At 39.6% G+C, this 19550-nt stretch overlaps 1 protein-coding gene across 21 annotated transcripts in view; it reads right to left on the bottom strand.

Moving 5' to 3' along the window:
- Positions 1–1016: 1016 nt before the first annotated feature.
- The window catches only part of AKAP6 (A-kinase anchoring protein 6), a 503988-nt gene continuing 485454 nt past the window's right edge, over positions 1017–19550 (bottom strand). For all 21 annotated transcript variants that reach the window (XM_070587794.1, XM_070587721.1, XM_070587757.1 and 18 more), the window contains 2 exons: positions 9322–12740; positions 1017–4324 (listed from right to left, as the gene is read on the bottom strand). In XM_070587794.1, coding sequence (XP_070443895.1) covers positions 9363–12740 — 3378 coding nt within the window. In that variant the 3' untranslated portion in view covers positions 1017–4324; positions 9322–9362. The remainder of the gene's footprint in view (positions 4325–9321; positions 12741–19550) is intronic.

Below are 19550 nucleotides of genomic sequence, written 5' to 3'. Positions count from 1 at the left end.
CTTCAGTGGTAGATGCTGAAGCATTTACGGATGAAGTGTTAGGATCTGCAACTTAATTTCAAATGGTTCAATCATACAGAAAAGTGTGTACAGGGAGAGATGAAGCAAATGTGGCAAAATATTATCAATAAATGAACCTGAGTGATGAGTATGCAAATATCATTGTAGTACTCAATTTTTATATAGGTCTGAAATTATTCAAAATAAACATTGGAAAAAGAAGGTATAGAAAAAACAGACCTAATTGTAAATTCAGTTGATTCAAGTTAGAGAAATTTGAAATATAAGAATCACATGGTGCTTAAAAAATCAGGTATTCATTACAATTCTAAAATAATACCAATTTCACTTGGAAGCAAAAATAATTTGACTTGTAAGAAATAGCTGGATCATTTCAGTGTGTTTGGATATTTTTATCTAATTTGTTCCCAGGAATTACAATGGGCTAAAACCTAAGGTGGCTGAACCAAACACAACAAAATCATCAAGCTCAGCTTCTCAAAAGCCCTGAATTTAGATTATTCTGTTGTTGTGTATGATGCATCTTTATTCCGTGACCAGAAATCTGAAATATATTTTTTCTGTAATTAAAATTTTCAAATACAAAAAACACTTCTTCTAATAGTCAGATCCAGATAATTCTGCACACTATTTTGCTCACTACATTTTTGAAAATGTAGAGAAACTAGATAGGAAACTAAATAAACAGGGTCATCATTTAATTTGGAGAAATCACTCTGTTCAAGGACATGAAAGGCACTTTCACAAGAAAAGCTGTAAACCCTTTATAGACAGAGAACATGTTTTAGTTGCCTTTGTGTCTCTGATGCCAAACACAGTGCCTCACACAAGTAGCCACTCTGTGAATGTTTGTTGAATGACTGAATGAGTAAATGAATAAATAAGTGGAGTGGGGGACCCACTTTACATGGAAACAGGTTAGGTATGATGTAAGGAAAAGATTCAAGGTGACTCCGGCAGTAGACTAGGCCACTGAAGGAAGTAATTGATTCTTATTTATTTACTTATTTATTTATTTATTGAAATTTACAATAATAGAATAAACATATATCTTGAATATATTTTTAGAGAAAACTCACCACTTAAATGTTCAGATAGTTTTCTACATGTATGATGATGAAGACAGTTCCTCAATTTCAAGGATTCTGTCTGTTAACATTCAGTCAGGTTGAAATGGATCTGAAAATCATGACATATGAAGAGCAGCTGAGGGAATTGAAGAACAGAAATCATAGCAGCTGGGAGAGGATGAGTAACTGGCCTCAATTATCTTCAGGGTTGCCATGAGAAAGAAAGAAGGGGTAGAAATACTCTGAGCAGCTCATCAGGACAGAACTAGGACCAGTGAGCAAAATTAAGGCAGGGGAGAGGGCACTATGCAGGCTTCAGCAACCTAAGAAAGAACTTTCTAACGTTCTAAAGAGACACGCCCAACAGTGGGACAGCTTGCTTTAACAGATAACGATCCACTGTCACTGGCAGTGTGTAGGCAGAGTTGTTGTGAACATTTGTCAAGGGTGACTGCGGAGGGAGCACCAACACAGAGCAAGAGATTGAGGCTATTCCATCCCTTCCAACCTGAAAAGCATTATTCAATAAGCCCGAAAGTCATTCTACAAATTCGGTGTTAATACTAAGTAGATAATTAATAAACAAAGATTTGCAATACCTCAAGGTCTTCAATGAGCACAGAACAGGTAAATGAAACATCATGGTCAGTATGTTCTTTGAACGTTTTATCAACAGATGCAGACTTGACACTGGTTACTACCCAAGGAAAATTTAGGTTGTCTCAGTGTGTAAAATAATACCATACCTCAACAGAGATCTTGAATGCTCTCAGGTGTTTCAAAGGCTCCAGGATTTGTTCTTTTTCTACATCCCCAGTCACTGTCCCCGTGTCACCTGCTGTCATCTCAAGCCTAGCTTATCTTCTACAGCTGCCTCCTACTGAGACCTCTATCTCTAATCTCTTTTCCTGTAACCATCTTGAACACTGCAACTAGATGTCTCCCTAAAACCCATTTGAACAAGTTACTACCTATTCAGAAGCCTAGAATGATTCCTCAATTCAGAAACACGTAGGGAAAGGATAAGAGGCATAACAATACAGTTATTAAAATGGTAGAATTATAGACTAGTATCTTTTTTTAAGTTCTTGGTGTGGTACTAAAGTTCTAATGATAAATAAAATCAGTGCAAAACAAAGACTCTACAAAGTTTCCTTCCGACCTAACGCATTGCATCCAAAAGCTCCAACTTCACTTTTTAAAGACCCTTCAGCAAGTCTCCCAACTCACCTTTCCTCCTACTACCCCTGCAATAGAGCTGCGTTGTTTCTCTCGTCTAACTCTCTACTGTCTTCTTTCCTTCCTCCTTGTCTCTCGTTGCTGCTTCTCTCTCATGTGCCTTTTTCCGCATGTTTGCTCTTCCTCACCTGCAGGACAGTTGCTGCATCTCATCTGTGTGCTCACTGCGCCATATGTAGGTAAGCCTCCCGAGGGCAGGGCCTTTGTTCATAATTGCATCCCTTGCATCTAGAATAGCGCCTTGCAGATAAGGAACTATCTATTAAGGAACTATCAGTTGAATGAGTGATTGTCATTTCTGTGACTATATGAATCCACAACACTCCTTTTTGAAATTTGATATAAGTTGGTTATATAATATGTGTGGGTTTATATTGTATAACATCTTTTTTCTAGTTCTTTACATGTTTTAGTGTAGGTCTCTCAAAATGAAGAGACAGATGTCATCCATGTTACCTAATTCAATACTCCAATTCAGCAAATTTGTACTGAATACCTACTGTGTGTTAGGCACTTTAGTAGGCTGTACGATAGAAATTAAAAACTGCATTTAACAAGGGTCAGTAAACACCAAATGGAATATTTCTTAGCTAATTTCTTTTACACAAAATAAATACACCAGAAATCTATAGTCTAAATCAAAACAGTAGTCCAATTTTCTATACTTTTCTACCATCTTTCTATCAAACCCATTCAAAAGAATTATATAAAATAAATATAAGACATACTAGATATCTGGAAATCCAACATTAAACCATTAATGAAAAGTAGAAATAAAAAATCTAGAATAAATTTTTATTGGTTTCGGGGAACTGGCATTTAATCATTTGTGTTCCAGGATCTTTATAGTGATCAGAAAGATTTTTAAAATTGTGAAGGCTTCATGTGTCGTCTCTAGTTTAAGTAATTTTAAGCCTTTTATGCAATATGGATATTTTGGAAGCTGCTACATGTTATATTTTTTCCAGAATCAGATGCAATAATTTGGTAAATAACACAGGTAGAAGAGATCACTAATTTTCCTTTTCCCCCAATAAACTATGTTTATTATGCCAATTTTAATTACCATGCAATCTAATGGATTTAAGGCTTATATTTTCCACATCACTAGACATCACAAACATGAAAGCATTTTATACTGTCATTATACATCAATGTTTGTACTTGGTTATACATATATACAGAAATTATTCACACATCTTAACCTTGCTATTTTCCTCCTTTCAAACCAACATAATTTTACTGTGAAAGCAGCTTTTTAATAAATGGTATAAGAAATACAGCAAGGCACACTTTTTTAAAAAACTTGTTTTCTCATTACCACCTCAAGAAGCATAAAAAATGAAAATGTTGTACATAATTTAATAGTAGAATGTCACCAGTTTATAATATACAACACCATATAGTTGTTTCTTGAAGTGCTGCATAGATTATTAAATTTTAAATGAAATAAATAAAACGACGCTTTTACAAGTTGCTTAATTTTGAAAGAAGGACCACTGTTTCTTCTCTTTGCTGCAATCAAATCAAATGTTGGCCTTTTAGATAAACCTCTTGCAATAAACATAGGCATCACACCATAAAAAAAAAAATCCAGATTGAAACATGAAATTGGTCAAGTACTGGCGGGGGGGGGGGGGTCATTCCAGACAGGTGAACTTAATGGACCATCAATTTGGTGAGCTGCGAAACTTGAAAGAGCAGATGGGGAGGGGAGGAGGCCAAGGGGAAAGTCTGGCTGGAGAGAAGGGGGTGGTAGAGGTAGCTTGGGACAGGAGTCCATGGGTGAACAAGCAGCTTTGCTGAACTTCAAAGACAATCACCTAAAGAGAACCAGCGCACACATCCAGGTCACGAGGCTCATGTGGACAAACCGCATTTGGGAGGAAGAGTCATCTTGGGAGAGGTCAGCGTAATGAATGGCAGTGATGTGAGGGAACCAGAGACCAGCCCAGGGTGGGAGGAAGAGGCCACCTCTGAGCAGCCAGGCTTATCTACAAGAAACAAAAAAGGGACAATAAAAGGTTTCAGAAATGTCTGTTTCATTTGCAACACGAGCCCTTTGAGAAACCATCGAAGGCTGCCATTTTGGGACTAACTGATAATGTTCTGAAACAAAAGGAAACACAAAATATACTGATTTTAATAGCTCCAGGTTCACATTACTGAAAAAATGTTTCAGAATCGATGTGAAAAATACATGGATTTTAAAAAGGACATGGTTTTAAAGAAAATAAGAAAAACCATCGTTCGAGCTTTTCTCTGTATCTCGTCCACTCTTTTGCTCGTGAACTCAGTTTTCAACACTTAAGATAGCCTTGAATGAACATGAAAATGTGAGGTTGCCAATGCCAAGCAATGCAGGAAAGTATCAACAGTGATTCACAGATTGGGAACCTGGGCCCTCAGGTTTAACCCTTCCTTTAATGACTGTATGTGTGACAGTGGAATTGAGCAATTCCACCATTATAGTGGTCAAATATTCATAACACGGTGATAATCCCACATGTTTCAGCCCCTTGCCTATAAAAGGATATAACTGGGGTTTCTAGCTCAAATACTAATGCATTTCATTTAAGGTACAGACGGCTTTGTGGAAATGAGAATGATTCAATTGCTTCTGTACATCTGATGGCTCAGATACAAGTTTGTTTCAAACTCAAATCAGTCCTGCCTGCTTCTAAGTGGCTAAAAGCAACCTGTTGAATGTGAGGAACGACTAGATGCCATGTTTAGGCAACGTAGAATGCAGTTACTTTAGGTCCTCTGCCCAGCTCTCAAATAAAGCAGGCTTTTGCTTGTCTGGGTTTAAACTAAGTTCTGAAGTCTGATATCAGGTCGCTTTAATTGTCCTTCTAGAAGTAAATATTCTCATTCTCTCTCTGTCTTGCCTTGTCTTTCTCTATAATCTTGCAACTCGTTTAAGAGCCAGAAAAACTTTAGCAAATGTGGTTTGGCTGAAGCTACAGGAAGTTGGGGAGAGAAGGCAAGTTATCGAGAACAGGAGGAGACAGACAGGAACAGATGGGATGAAATTTGGTACAGTAAAATAAGGCAGAAACTCAAGAAAGAGCATGGTGCATTGTTCAAATGCTGAGGACATGACTCATTTCAAATCTGGCCACTGAGCAGGGAATCCTTAGGTGAGGCAAATCTGGTCTTACTAAATGCTGGCATTTAAATTCTCTCTGCAAAATCAATTCTTTCAACTTGGCCCACTTGGAAAGGGGCAGGCCAAACTGGCTGAGGCACAGATCGGGGGCATGTGTGTGTGTGTGTGTGTGTGCGTGCACGCGCGTGCGTATGTGTCTTGGGTGATGCCCAGGAAAATCTTCACTGTTTAGCATGGCAGGGCTAGTTATTCAGAAGTGCTGGATAATTAAAATATACTTCACATCCGCCAGAACTTTATTAAAGTGATTTTAAAGGTAAATTTGGTAAGATTATACCTGTATTGTTTAGTGAAAAGTTAATACGCTATCACCAAGGGTAGTTTCTTCAATTCGCTTGGCCAGCTTTGGGTCAAATGAAACACTTAGTGTCAATCCACTTGACAGAATAAGAATTTGTGTTGTGTACATGAGAAATGTTTGCTCGTACAGCTTTCTCAGTTTGTAAAAACTGAGCAGCAGCAATTTTTACTGTATATGTGCATACTTGCACATGCATAAATACAAGTAATTGCCTAAAATCTAAATTCTGTGGGCTGCCAACTACCGCATTTGTACACCAATATGGTAGGAAAGGCAACAGAGGTAAAAAGTTCTAAAGGAAATACATAAAATGCCCCTCCCCCCACCCCAGAAAATACACAGTTGAACAAAAACAAAATTGAAAACCACAGCAAAACAAAAGGAAAAGCAAAGTATGCACTGCCTGCATGTGATGAGTTAAATTTTTGTACCACAGGATTTATCCAGCCTGAAGTTTAGGGTTAAATCATTCACCAAAGATCAGAGGCTTATGATGAGGATTATGAGGAAATAACTGTCAGAATACAGCAAAAAGATTAGTGCAAAGTACATCTCTTAGGCAGGTCCTAGGAGGCACTCCAGACATACATTATGTGCTTCCTCCAAATTAGGCAGAAATATCTGGATCTATCCAGTTACCTTTCCTTTGATGTGATTTGCTATAACTGACCTCTCTATTTTTGTAGAAACATGACATATAAATGGAAATAGTGAAAAGCACAGCAGTGTGCCTGGAAATCGGTGCAAACGCATACTGTGTCAGGTCATGTTAAAACTTCTCAAACAGTTTCAGCGGGTTTTTAATTAGAACACAGTAAAGGAAAACATTTTCAAAAGTTTTTGGACAAAATTTTTTGTTACTGTTGTGGGCTGTATCTGCTATTCTAAATTATATCTATTCTAGATGACATCATAATAATTTCATCTGAGAACTTATTTCTGGAAAAAAAATAATAGACCCCAGCGAACTGAATTTGATGAATTTTATTATCCTGGTAAAAAGGGCACCCCAACTGATGGTTTTCAAATGGGTTACAAAAGTAGAGATGTTTCTTTTGCTCTTTTGAGTCTTGTAAGAAGATCAATGACAACAATTAAGTTTTTATAGACATGAAAGCTCATATTTAACAAATAATTTTACTATTTGTTCTGGACACAATACTGAAAGCATGTCAATGTCTCGAGACTAAATAACCTGTCCTGGGTGGTAGTATTTTAACAATATGTAAATATTAGTACCCAGGTACCCAATGCTAATGACTAGTGAAAAATTTAGGCACCCAGATGTTTTGTCTATATGATACTGAAAAAACCGAATAGGACCAGTAGATATGGCTATTTAAATGGCCCTAGGCCGATAACAAGTCACTTGGGGGCGATGTGAGTTCTGCAGAAGTAAAAATTTAGTTGCTTCGGCCATTGCCTGAGTTAGGGCCAAGCACTGCATTGCAGGGGCTCAACAAAATATTGCTGAGTGGCAGGAGGGCTGGCTGATAGTTTTACACCATCCCTGCCTGTAAAATGTGAGGGTTACACAGATCCACCAGCACATGCACTTCCCGCAGTCTAAAGATGGGGCTGCTGATCATTTACATTTCATTTCAATTCTATATCTAGATAAGGAGAGAAGAAATTCCCAGAGTATCGAAAAGCGAGGATTCATCCCAGAGGCCTCACCAGCGCCAGAGCTTCTCGAGCTCTGGATCTCAGCAGGACTGGTGACTTGAGGGTCACAGTCACATGATGTCATGCTCAGAGTGGTGTTGCTTTCAAGCCTTTATCCCCTTTCAGAAAACAAAAATCAGCCAGGCTCTATCAGCCCTTCTGCGGAGGTTGGCAGAGGCAGCAGCACAATTGGTCCTAATAGAACTTGTTTTGAAGCAGCTTATGCAATTGCAGTTACTCTCCGCTAACGGTCAGTTTCACTGCATACTGATGGAGAATATGATTATAGGGTGGACACGTTTCACAGAAAATACATTTCTCTCTCTCCTACTTTGTTCTCACTTGCAGCCAATTGTAAATGGGGTCTGAAACATAGAAAATTAGTCAAGCTATATTAGTAAGTAGGATGCCTTTCTTCCATTTTGCATACTGAGTTTATTTTTAGGGTATATATATGGTATAGATTCCCCCCTCACTCCCCATTTCTAGCAGCTCTACACAGAATCACACATTTTAATGAGCTTAGGGCACAGGTGTTGCAGGAAAAAAAATAATGATGTTTGCCATTCATCTTTCAAATTAAATAATGTGTTTTTAAATAGTAACTTTTTTCATAATACATTATGGGAACAACATTTATCTGTCACATTTTAAAAGATGTATTTGTAATAAATGTAAATTACTTTTAGAAAATCAGTAATTAGGCTCATCAAAAAATAAACAATCTGCCACAAAAAAGATAATCTTTAGCATAGTTAAGTATAATAACTGTTATTTGAATAAGTTAACAAATTAGGGTAGATTGCTTCTGTAATTCATTTCCTATAGCACGAGTTTAGGTTACAGCATTAAGCTTCTGGAGTGGGGGCTGGAGATGGCGTTCAGCACCTATTACTTTGGTGAAATACAACTCTTACATTCAAAAGCTCAAATTTTCTTCTTTAAACTTGATTGAGAAAGTATATTCATCACTGGGGCTTAGAAATAGGAAATAACAGAATTTTTGTGTCACTTCTAGAGCTATATCATCATCTCAGAATTATCAATCAATAGCTGTCTTATTAAATACGAAGAGTGGAATGACTTTCTTAAAAAATTTGATGGAAATCAGCCTGTCACCTTCAGGCAAAATTCAAAAATTCTGTTTTTATCAAAACACCATTAACTTGTCATGTATTCTCTCTGCATTTGCTTTCTGGGCCTGTTCTCAGTCTGTGTGTGGATAAATAAGAGCCTCTCCTTTAACATCAACTTTCCCCTCCTGTTTGAATCCTCAGAGTGGGCCGTGATTAGGAGCTGTGACAGCACAGCCTTCCGCTGGGGAAGCAAATGTGATGATAGTTACATTAGACAGAAGCATAAAGGAAGGCCCAGATCGGGAGAGGCAGGCTTTAACCTAATCACCGTTCATCTCCAGGCACTGAAGGGAGCGGGCAGCGCCGTGTGCAGGAAACTGCAGAGGGGCGTGTGGTCCTCAGGCAGGCCTTTTGATCAGAGGACATAAGGGCAATTTGGAGAACCTTTTTTCCTCCCTCAGTGGAAGAATCTGAGGCCCTAAATTATCCGGCTACTTGCTCAAATTTTGTATTCTTCTTGCTAGAATGACATCATAAAAATAATATCACCAAAAATGTCAATTGTGACTATTTTTTCCTGCTTTGGCTTCACAATTGCTTGCATTGTTGGGAGACTTTTTTCCACCTAAATGTCTTATTCAGGTAAATATCGGCCATGACCAGTTATCCTGACTAGTCTTTTCTCCTAGTATGGCTTTGTTGACTCAACTCATATTTTAGGTATGTATATATTAAATATATACATTAAAATATATTAAACACAAGGACTGTACGTACCTTTCAATGAGATGATTTTCATGCTTGGAGAGGGTTACATTCTACCTATGCATATTTTTATGTCGTTCTTCATGAAGGTTCAGAAGATTTTCTTCACAGGTTAAAGTTTTGGGGTTGGGAGGCAACTCATCCTTGTCTTTTGGCTGCTCTGCCTTCGAGGAGAGTCCTGGAACTCTAGATGGGGCTGAAGCAGCTCTGTGTTCTTCTGGCATTCCAGACTCACCTCGGTTTTCTGAACTCTCCTTTTCACTGCCCAGCCTTGAAGGAGTAGTTAACTCTGAGCTTTCTCCACAGACATTGGAAGCTTGGGGTAAACCATCCACTTCCTTTCCACTGTCAGACCCCTTCTCAGGGGGAGGATGTGAAAGAGCCACTGAGTCTGCATCATGAGCTGAGAGAGACATATCACTGAAATGAGAAGAGCCTGCTGCTGGTAGCGGCATTGCAGCTTCGCCAGGAACTGCAGGTTCATTGGGAGGAACGTTGGAGAAACAGGGCTTGTCTCCATCAGGGTCATCCTCAACACAGGCCTCAAAGAAGCATTCAATATCTTCTTTGTCTTCTAAGCCAGAGTCGGTAACGTCCAGTGGCAATGGAGTGCTGCTCTTCTCCTCTACGTAATTGGTGACCTCCCCACAATCACTGTCATGAGATGAGAGAGAGAGGTAGGAATAAAAGTCCCCTTTTCTCAGCTGGATGGGCCGGTGAGAATGTTCCAACACCTTCTCCTTGATTTGAGTTAATGAAGTAGGAGCAGTCGCCTCATTTTCAGGTTGAGATTTACTTTTTAGGGCTGTTGAGGCCATGTCAATGATTTCCTTAACAAAGTCGTGTACTGAACAATCTTCGGCATCTTTTTGATGGAAAACATCTGGCTCACAGTCGCAACAGGAAATGTTGTCGCTGAGAGAAGCATTTTCCTCTGTTTCGTTTTGTTCAAGTTCTAGGCAGCATCCAGTAGATTTTCCAGCCATCCTTGGTGCATCATTTGATGAAGATTTCAGTACATCAGAGTCCTGTCTATTGATAATTCTGGTTTCTGAAGGCAGTTCTGGCCAACACTTCTCGGTGGGAGTAGAAGCAGCACTTTGATTTTCTAAATGGTGGTGGTCTTGACAATTCTTTGAAAGATGTCTAACAGTCTGGGGAACAGATTCCTTTCCAGCAATGTGGGAATCATCTGAGCTATCCATAAATGCTTTACACTGACAATGCTCACTCTCTGAAATCTTTTTCCCAGTTGAACCAAGATTTTCTGATTCTTTTGAAATTCCATTCAGTTTGTCCTTCTGCCTTTCTGGAGTACTTTCAACATTGCCATTTTCCATGTCAGCCACATATGGATCTTTATTAACTTTGAAAATATTTTTCTTATTTTCCCCCTTTGTCCCTAACTCACGAGTATGGGATAAATTCTTACCATTTCCGTTATTTTCAGAGAGATGTTTTATGGAGCCATTTAGGAGGGCCTCAATGTTCAGGGTATCGGAGGAATTGGTCATCTCACTACTACTTATATCCTTACAGCCCTTTATTTCATCACTGAGATTACACCTTCTCTTATCTCTTGTCAAGGAATATTTTGGTCTAATCCAGGTCTGCAGTTCATTCTTTATATAGTCCAGCCCTGACATCAAGTTGCATTCTTCATAAATTTCATCGTCTGTTGCAATGCTGGAGTCATCATCCTCATCTTTGATGCACAGCTCTTCTTCTGTCAAGGTGAGGGTAGAGCTGGAGAGGAGGTCACTGTCATCTTCATCATCAGTGCAAGCAGAGGTGCAAGAGACATTAACGATCATGCTAACATTGACATCACTTTCATCAGCCACTGAACGAGTCAGGCGCTTCCTGAATGATGCATTTGATTCCGGGATCTTGTTTTTGTGTAACACAATATCCTCTGAGCAAAGAGAGAGCTCATCACTGCTGCTAAGTTCTGTAAGAGATGCTGGCGAGTCTTCATTGATAGAAGATGCTATGTCCAATGACAGCTGGCCAGTAAAAGACATCTTTTGGGAAGTGCTTTGGAGAGTGATATCGGAAACACTTCGCTTTATCTTTTGCTCTGAGGGGCTCTGGATGTTCTCTAAACGATTCAGAAGATCTAATGTCCTTTTACTCAGTTCACCGACTGAGCCACTGCTCACACTTATGTCCCCAGAGCTGTGACAGCTAAAAAGATCTTCATTGCTTTTATAGGATGTCAACCAACTTTCTAAAGAAGTGCTTCGCTGGAGGCTGTCACTGCCATTTTTAAAGATGCCCAATCCAAATAAATCACCCCCTGGAGAAAGGGACTCCACAGACGAACTGTGAGATAAAAGAGAGAGCCGTTTGGCATTCTGCATGCCAGGGAGTGTCTTCTCTACATCGCCACTTTTATATGAATTGCGATCCATTTCATGGGAGGCACTTCCCAAAATCCTTTCATGGGGAGGTGCATCTGGTTGTAACTCTGTAGCCTGATGTTTAGATTTGCAGGATTTTTTATCAAAATAAAAACCATGAAGCAGGGGATCCTGTACATGTGATTTTTCACTTTGTGACTGTTTCATTATCATTGGTAATTTGAGTTTTGAGCCTTGAAGGTATGAGTAATCATAAAATGTAAACACATCATGTTTTCCTTGTAATTCTTCTCCTAAACAATCAGGGGTATGTTTGGTAACACTGTTTAAATCTCCACCTTTTCCATTTACACAACCCACTGGTGAAATGGATGACTGAGAGCTATTTGGAAGTTTAATGCATTCCTCCTCATCTTTAAATTTTTGCCTTAACACATTAACTGCATCTTCCATTTGTGGGTCCAGATGTTCAGTTTCAGGGTTACTTGGGGACCCATCCACCACATTGAGCAAGCACATTTCAGAGTTGGTAGTGGTTTCAGTGTCTCCTTCACTGACAATTCCACTCTCACTTCCTGAATTCTGGCTCATGTCTCCTCCGTGGCATGGGCAGGGCTTCACCAAATTGGAACCCCCCAGAAGATCTGGCAAAGATTTGGTAGATGAAAATGAAGAGTCTTTACTGAGACTCTTAGTTAAAACACTAGGCTGTGTCACGCTGGTGAACTTTGGACTGGTCTTCAGGAATGGCATGTGGTTGTCCTCATAGAGTTCGACATTGTGGAGGCTATACACCTGGTAAATGTGTGGACTGGAGGGGGCTGTAATGCTTGAGGCATACTGAGAGCCCCCATGGTCACCTGACTCTTCTTCATAACCAGGTTCCCCACTACCTGTCTTTTCAAGCCTTAAGGAAGGCATGACAGGTTGGGGTTCTTGATCAAGGTCATTTGATTCCTCATTCAAACTAATTAACTTGTTACTTATGTCAGTTTCATCCCATTCCAGGGCATCCTCACTCATCCCATTTAGGTCCATCAAGCCAGGATCAATCACATTCAAAGTCTCCTGTGTAGGAGAATGAAAAAAGAAGAATTAGGGAACACAAGCATGAAAATTTTATCCATTCAAATTTCTTGGAGGAGTCAGGAATGAAATTTGCCCCAAGCATGGATTTGAAAGATAGCATAATTATCAGCTCTTTCCTCTCTGGAATAACATCCAAAATTATTGAAATAGGCTTTTCTATCAATATTAATTCATCACTGAAGGCAACAACATAGATTAAAATGTAAGATTATTACAGTCAAATTGTAATTTGTGGAATTAACCATATCCTACTGATTCTTCTACATTTTTAACCTTGGATTGGGTGAAGATAAAACTGTCAGGTAAATGAAGGTAAAAGAGTACATTCCCTCTGATTCTGTTTTAGTTCTGGAGTCCATAGTGGAATACTATCTGCGACCACATATGTGGAAGGCCCGCTTGCCTCTATTCCTGGGTTGTCCACTTGAAGCACCGTTTGCCTGGGGAAATAGAACAGAGCCATGGCCACCTGTAGAGCCATTCAAGGTCCAGAGGCTCTCACTTGTCTATCCTTTCCTCTGTCTTCCCTGTCAGGGCTCTGCCTTTTCAGAATTTGGCCCTGCTCCCCATCAGACCCAAGGTGAGCAACACTTGTCTGGTTTCCTCACCTCCGTCTTCCTGGACCCTGAATCTCAGCACCCAGTGCTCAAGGGCAGCCCCTTAATCATAGTTCTCTCAGGCCCTCTCTTCCTCAGTCTCTTTCTATGACAGAGATTCCACTTTGATCCTTGTTAACTTGTCTCACTATTGTCGGCCCTGCCCCTATTTCTTATAGGCACCCCCTCCAGCCCCCTTCAGCCTTACAATAACAACTATCTGAAGACTTTCCTGACTCCTGAGGATGAAGCAGCTCAGGTTCTCTTCCGCTGCTCTCTGCCTGCACCTTTGGGACCCTTGATCCTTCCTTGGACTTCCCAGTGTTAGCCCTCTCTAGGTGGAGCTTGACACATTCTGAGACAGAGTTGCTGAATGGGCTCCTGGACTCTGTCCAGATTCCTTCACCATCCTCACTTGCTGTCCGGCTGTCCGGATTCATGCTGGAGCCAAGAGAGGTGATATAGGTACTGCAGGCCCTGAGTGGCTCACCTGCAGACAAAATGCAAACAGAACTTTGCAGTTCAGCTTATGCTTATGCAGGGTAGCCTGGCCAATGAGCATTGCTCTCAAACTCTGCAGAGTGTTGAAATGCTGACTTTGCTGCTTACCAGCTGCGTGGCCTTCAGCAAGTTGCTTAACCTTTCTAAGCACCAGTCTCCTCTCTTGTTAAAGGGGGCTGGTACTATCTATCTTTTCAGATAATTCTGAGCACTAAATGAGCTAATGCTTGTGAAGGGCTGAGGAGGCAGTCAGTATGAGGTAGCTATAATTCTTAATGTGTGTAGAATTGCTCTAGAGTGGCCTCAAGTCAATTCATGAAGGGTTCTCCCTGCCTACCTCATTCCCTCCTTCTCATCATTCCTTTCAATGTGCTTTTAAAACCATAAGGCAGTCATGACACGGTAGGGAGAGAGAGGTGGCACACAGTGTAACAGGTCAGCGTATTCGCATTACCATTCAGAATTATTTTAACAGTCTGGCTGAAAATCAGGCCATGATGCTTTTATTCCTCAGTACTGGGAAAAAGGCTTTACCAGCAGCACATTAGCAGAACTTTCCTGAGTAGCCCTCAATCCTTCCTGAAACTAATAGTTCAAGGATGCCACACAAACATATTAAGTATAAAATACCCATTAGCACTTTATTATACTGGATATGTAAGGGATTATCTGTATGGCCTACTTAAGTTTAAAAGAGTCCAGTTACAAAGTAAACATTAATTAAGGGATATTTTTAAATTTTCTAACAGAAATCTTTCCTGCTGCCAATGCCACACAGTTAATCTAGTGTACCAGCAGTCACTGCACTCGCTTAGGTATGGAGTACATTCACTGTGATGAATTTTTATGAGAATTTCTGTTTATTCTTTGCTTGCTGATAAAGGAAGTACTAATGACCAGTTACTATGGCTAATGAATGTTAAAACCTTTAGCTGTAGGAACAATCAATCAGTCTAATCAAATAGTATATTAATTTCAAATACTATCTTGGCTGACACTGTACTCTGAGAGTGCTAATAAATAATTGAACTAGTCTTTCAAAGGAGCTCTCTTTGTAACTCTCTGGTTGACTTTAACATTTAGCAGCACAGATTCTCCCTGAGAGTCCCACCCCTGGGGGCTGACACTAGGCACAGGAATTGTGCCGTCTGGATGTGTGCTGGGAGCTTAGCCCAAGTGACACCTGTAAATGGGACTCATCTTCCATGATGCAATCATTTTCTGACCAAATGCTGCCTTTACGCTTTACAAACACAGGCCTGAAAAAGAATAAAACTTACAGCAGCACCTAAAAGAACAAATCTCTGCTCAATAAAGTAGTTGGAGTGGAAAATTTCCGTAGGAAAAGACTAAACCTTTGGATGTGATATTGTCTTTTTCCCATCTTAATTCTCTCCTCCTAGAAATTTCTTAAATTTATTGCAATTTTGGAAAGATTTTTGTACATCCACTCTAGGGAATATCTGACAAGATCCATTAGAAAATCACTCACATTAGACTTTAAATTTTACATATTAAAGATGGTCTACTCACTCTGCCCTCATTCACTTCCTTCTGTTGTGGATTAAATTCTGTCAATATTTTCAATAAAATCTCCATTTCCTCAAGATTTAACCTCAAACATAATACTTACCCTGGGGGCAAGAAAGGGGGAAAGTTTCCAAGAGGAAGGACATTAGAATATTTATATAACTAAAAAGTTGTCTTTGAAAAAAAAGATGTGTGCAGAGGGATGTAACTGGCGGGAAAATTATTTAGTCTAATGCTCTTTTTGACGATAGCCCAACATAGCCAATAAGGCTCAAGATAATTAAGCATTTTTGCATATTGTTTTTTTTGGAAAAGTGGTCTTTTTTAAAAAAGGCACAAATGTTCCTGTCTTTGATAAAATGACAAATCAAAAATGGATTTAGACAGGGGCTGGCCCCGTGGCCGAGTGGTTAAGTTCGCGCGCTTCGCTGCAGGCGGCCCAGTGTTTCGTTAGTTCGAATCCTGGGCGCGGACATGGCACTGCTCATCAGACCACGCTGAGGCAGCGTCCCACATGCCACAACTAGAAGAACCCACAACGAAGAATACACAACTATGTACCGGGGGGCTTTGGGGAGAAAATGGAAAAAATAAAATCTTTAAAAAAAAAAAAAAAAGTTAAAAAAAAAAATGGATTTAGACAAAATCTAAGAATATCTGACTGAAACCAAAAGGATAATGAGTAGTGCATGAAGTTCCAGTAGACAGTCTGCAATTCCAGTGATAATCCTAAATTAAATTAATTTCTACAAGGGTCTTTCCTTCATAACTTTGCTTCATTGGTACAGAATTTTGGCCTAAACCAATGGCTCTGTATAAATAATTATACATACACATGCACATATCTTTACAGATCTGCTCAAGAAACAAGTGGAATTAATTGGTGCTAATTTATTTTTATTTTTGGAAGCAGGTTATTTATATTAGCACAATATATACAGAGAAAGTAATTAAAAGTGGCTGAAGAAATGATGATGATGATGATGATGATCAAAGAACCAAGATTCCAACTGCAGCAAGTAATACATATTTAAATTTTAACTTCCTTCTGTACTTGCATGGCGTTAATTGAGTTAGGTCTCCCAAGATTGCATTTCTGGGATTTTCTTAAAATTTTAGGTTAAATGGTGGGTTTTTTTTAAGAGACGAAAAACATTATCAGCTAAAGAGCAGAGATGAAGGAGCCTGACATTCTATAAAACAACAACCCAACAGAGATCTGATATGGTTACCTCTGGGTTCCTTTAATTTCCTTTAAAAAGTTTTATCTTTTGAAAAAGTAAAGAATATCAAAAAGACCAGAGTGAACTGAATGTTCTAGTCAAACTTCTGGTGCCCAGAGTGGGCAAAACCATCACGAGGTCTTGCAATTTGTGTTTCCTCTGTTCATTCTAGATCAGGAGTGTATTGAGCAGTCCCACCTGCAAAGGCCCAGGAGGGGAGACATCTGTAGAAAAAGTAGAATACAACAAAAACATACAAAGAAACAAAAATGACAAAAACATAAACAGCATGACTGTAATTGAACAAAGATACGCATATTTACCCTAGGGCAAAAAACAGACCTCATGAAAGTTTGAGGGCAGCGATGGACAGGAGACAGAAAATAATATACAGATGTGGGGGGGGGGGATCAATTTAAACTAGGGGGACATTCGAACCGTCATATATGCTCACTCCATTTTTTTTGATAGCACCGCCATCCAGTTCTAACACCAAAGTGTCTGAGCATTAGATAGATGCATAATTATCTTCCTAAATTAGACTTAGGTAGAAATTTTTTAAAAACAACCATAACAAACAGCTAGTCCTCAGAAAATGAAAAGACAGCTTTTCTGAGAACTCAGAGTCTGTAGCACTCTGCCTCTTGCTGGGAAGAGAATAGATTCAGAGTTAGCAAGGAAAAATATTGATGAAAAAAGATACAGGAAAACAAGCAAAAAGGTTTACTGTTTATCAACCATTTCGGGATTTGGGGCAGAAACTCAAACAGATCTGGGTTTGAATCCTGGATCCCCTGTCTCACACGTTAGCCTTGTGGTCCTGGACCAGTTACTTAACATCTCTATGCCTTAGTTCCAGCACTTGCATATTCAAGATAATCACAGCACATGGTGTGCACCTTAGAGGTTGCTGGGAGCTTTAAGTGAGAAAATGTATGTAAAGTCCTATGAGGAGGGCCTGACACACAGCAGGGGAACAACGACTGGCAGCTATCAGCATATATTCCCTGTGCTGAAGTGAGAGGAGGACAGGACGGCTGGGCATTAAATAACCAGAACAGTGTTGGCATTAAGACTGGTGATTGGTGCCTAATCTCTTTAGAACAACTACATGCATGGAATACAATGATATAAACATCCATTCAGCGCCTTACTTGCTCCCATTGCACTGTAAATAGGATACAGGTTGTCTTCACATGTCCTGATTGGGCTTATCCCTCAGGAATAACCAGGTGAGAAAGACACCTGCCCAGCCCTCAGCAAGGCCCACAGCTCAAGGACTTTCTATTTCCTGAAAATAATCTTTTTAAAAAATGCAGATCCATTGTCTGTGAAATTCTATCACAACTGACGCATTAGAGCAATCAAATCCAGCTCACTATCTATCAGATTGACAATAAGGTTAAAGTAACTTGTCTCAGCTCAGAAAACGCTTTGAAAGTCTATCTCACACTAATGATCAAAAACTGTTCCAGTGAATGCTCTTTTTCAATAACAACACTGATCAGAGACTCAAAACAGACAGGTAAAACCCAGTCATCTCGGAAATCTCACTAAAATGAGGACCGACATGGACATATTTCCTAGTCTTGACTATGCAGATATTTCTGAAATAGTTGAAAATGAAAAATTCACTAGATGTTGTTTTGAAGTAAGTTTTGTAATAGCAAAAACTGCCTCAGTTCTCAACAGGAACCAGGGATAAAAGAGAGTTCAATATTGGGAATCAGGGGTTGTCCTCCCAGCTGTAAACTCCATGAGGGCAGGGGCTCTGTCTGGCCTGTCTCCACTAGAGCCCCAGAACCTGAAATAGTGCTTGGCAGACAGTAGGTTCTTAAAAAATATTTACTGGGTGAACGGAAGGAGGAAAGACTTGTCTTGGACTCATGAACTGTTAAAGGGATTGGAGACAGGTCCTGAAGTTAAACCCTGCCATGGTCAAACCCCCTGGAGAATTTCTGACTTTCTAGCTGGTGTTACCTCTCAGTTATAAAACTTAGTAGCCTCAAAAACGTTACGCTCAATGAAAGAAGCCAGACACAAAAAGCCATATATCGTATGGTTTCCATTTATACAAAATATCCAAACTAGGTAAATTCATATAGTTGGAATGAAAATTGGTGGTCGTCAGGGGCTTGGGGGTGAGAGGGAAGAATGGGGAGCAATTGCTTAATGGGTGTGAGGTTCCCTTTTGGGGTGATAAAAATGTGTTGGAACTAGATAGAGGTGATGGTTGCATAACACTGTGAAGGTACTAAATGCCACTGAATTGCTCACTTTAAAATGATAAATGTTATGTTATGTTAATTCCACCTCAATTTGAAAAAAAACCCAAGCTAATAGGAGTCCTCAGTCCTGTTGAGTTTCAGAGCCTGTGACACCAGCAAACACAACAGGACTTTATCACTCTATTGAGGACCTTGCTTATAAAAATACTATAACAGATAATATTTTTTAATTCATTTATATCACTGTGCATATATTACCAATAAATTTTTATTACAGGCTTCTTTGTTTGGTCTGCACGCATGCTCATCATTCCCAGAAATGCTGAAGAAGAGAACATCCTGTGTGTAGCACTTCTCTCAGTTCAACCTCACTCATTTTGATGCACAGTCTCTTTTGAGGAGAGAGGAGTGTAACTAACAGAGCCCTTGTTTGCTGAACCTTCTGGCAGGATAACCAGTGACCTGACAGCCCAGTCCAACGGAATCTCCTTTGGCCTTATTTTACTTGATTCCTCTATAGCATTTAACTGCATTTTTCTTGAAATTGTGTCCTCCTTCAATTACCTTGATGCTAAGCCTCCTCGTAAAATTCCCTTCAGCTAACTGTTAAATGGACAGTATGTCCCATAATTCTGTCTTGTCTCTTCTCACCCCACAGACTCCCATGCCATGGATTTAGCCACATGAGGCTTGATTGTCTATTATTTTGAA

Source organism: Equus przewalskii, chromosome 1 (assembly GCF_037783145.1).
Source record: "Equus przewalskii isolate Varuska chromosome 1, EquPr2, whole genome shotgun sequence".
NCBI classification, from domain to species: domain Eukaryota; kingdom Metazoa; phylum Chordata; class Mammalia; order Perissodactyla; family Equidae; genus Equus; species Equus przewalskii.
The sequence above is the reverse complement of the archived record's forward strand: the minus strand, read 5'-3'. Positions and strand labels throughout refer to the sequence as shown.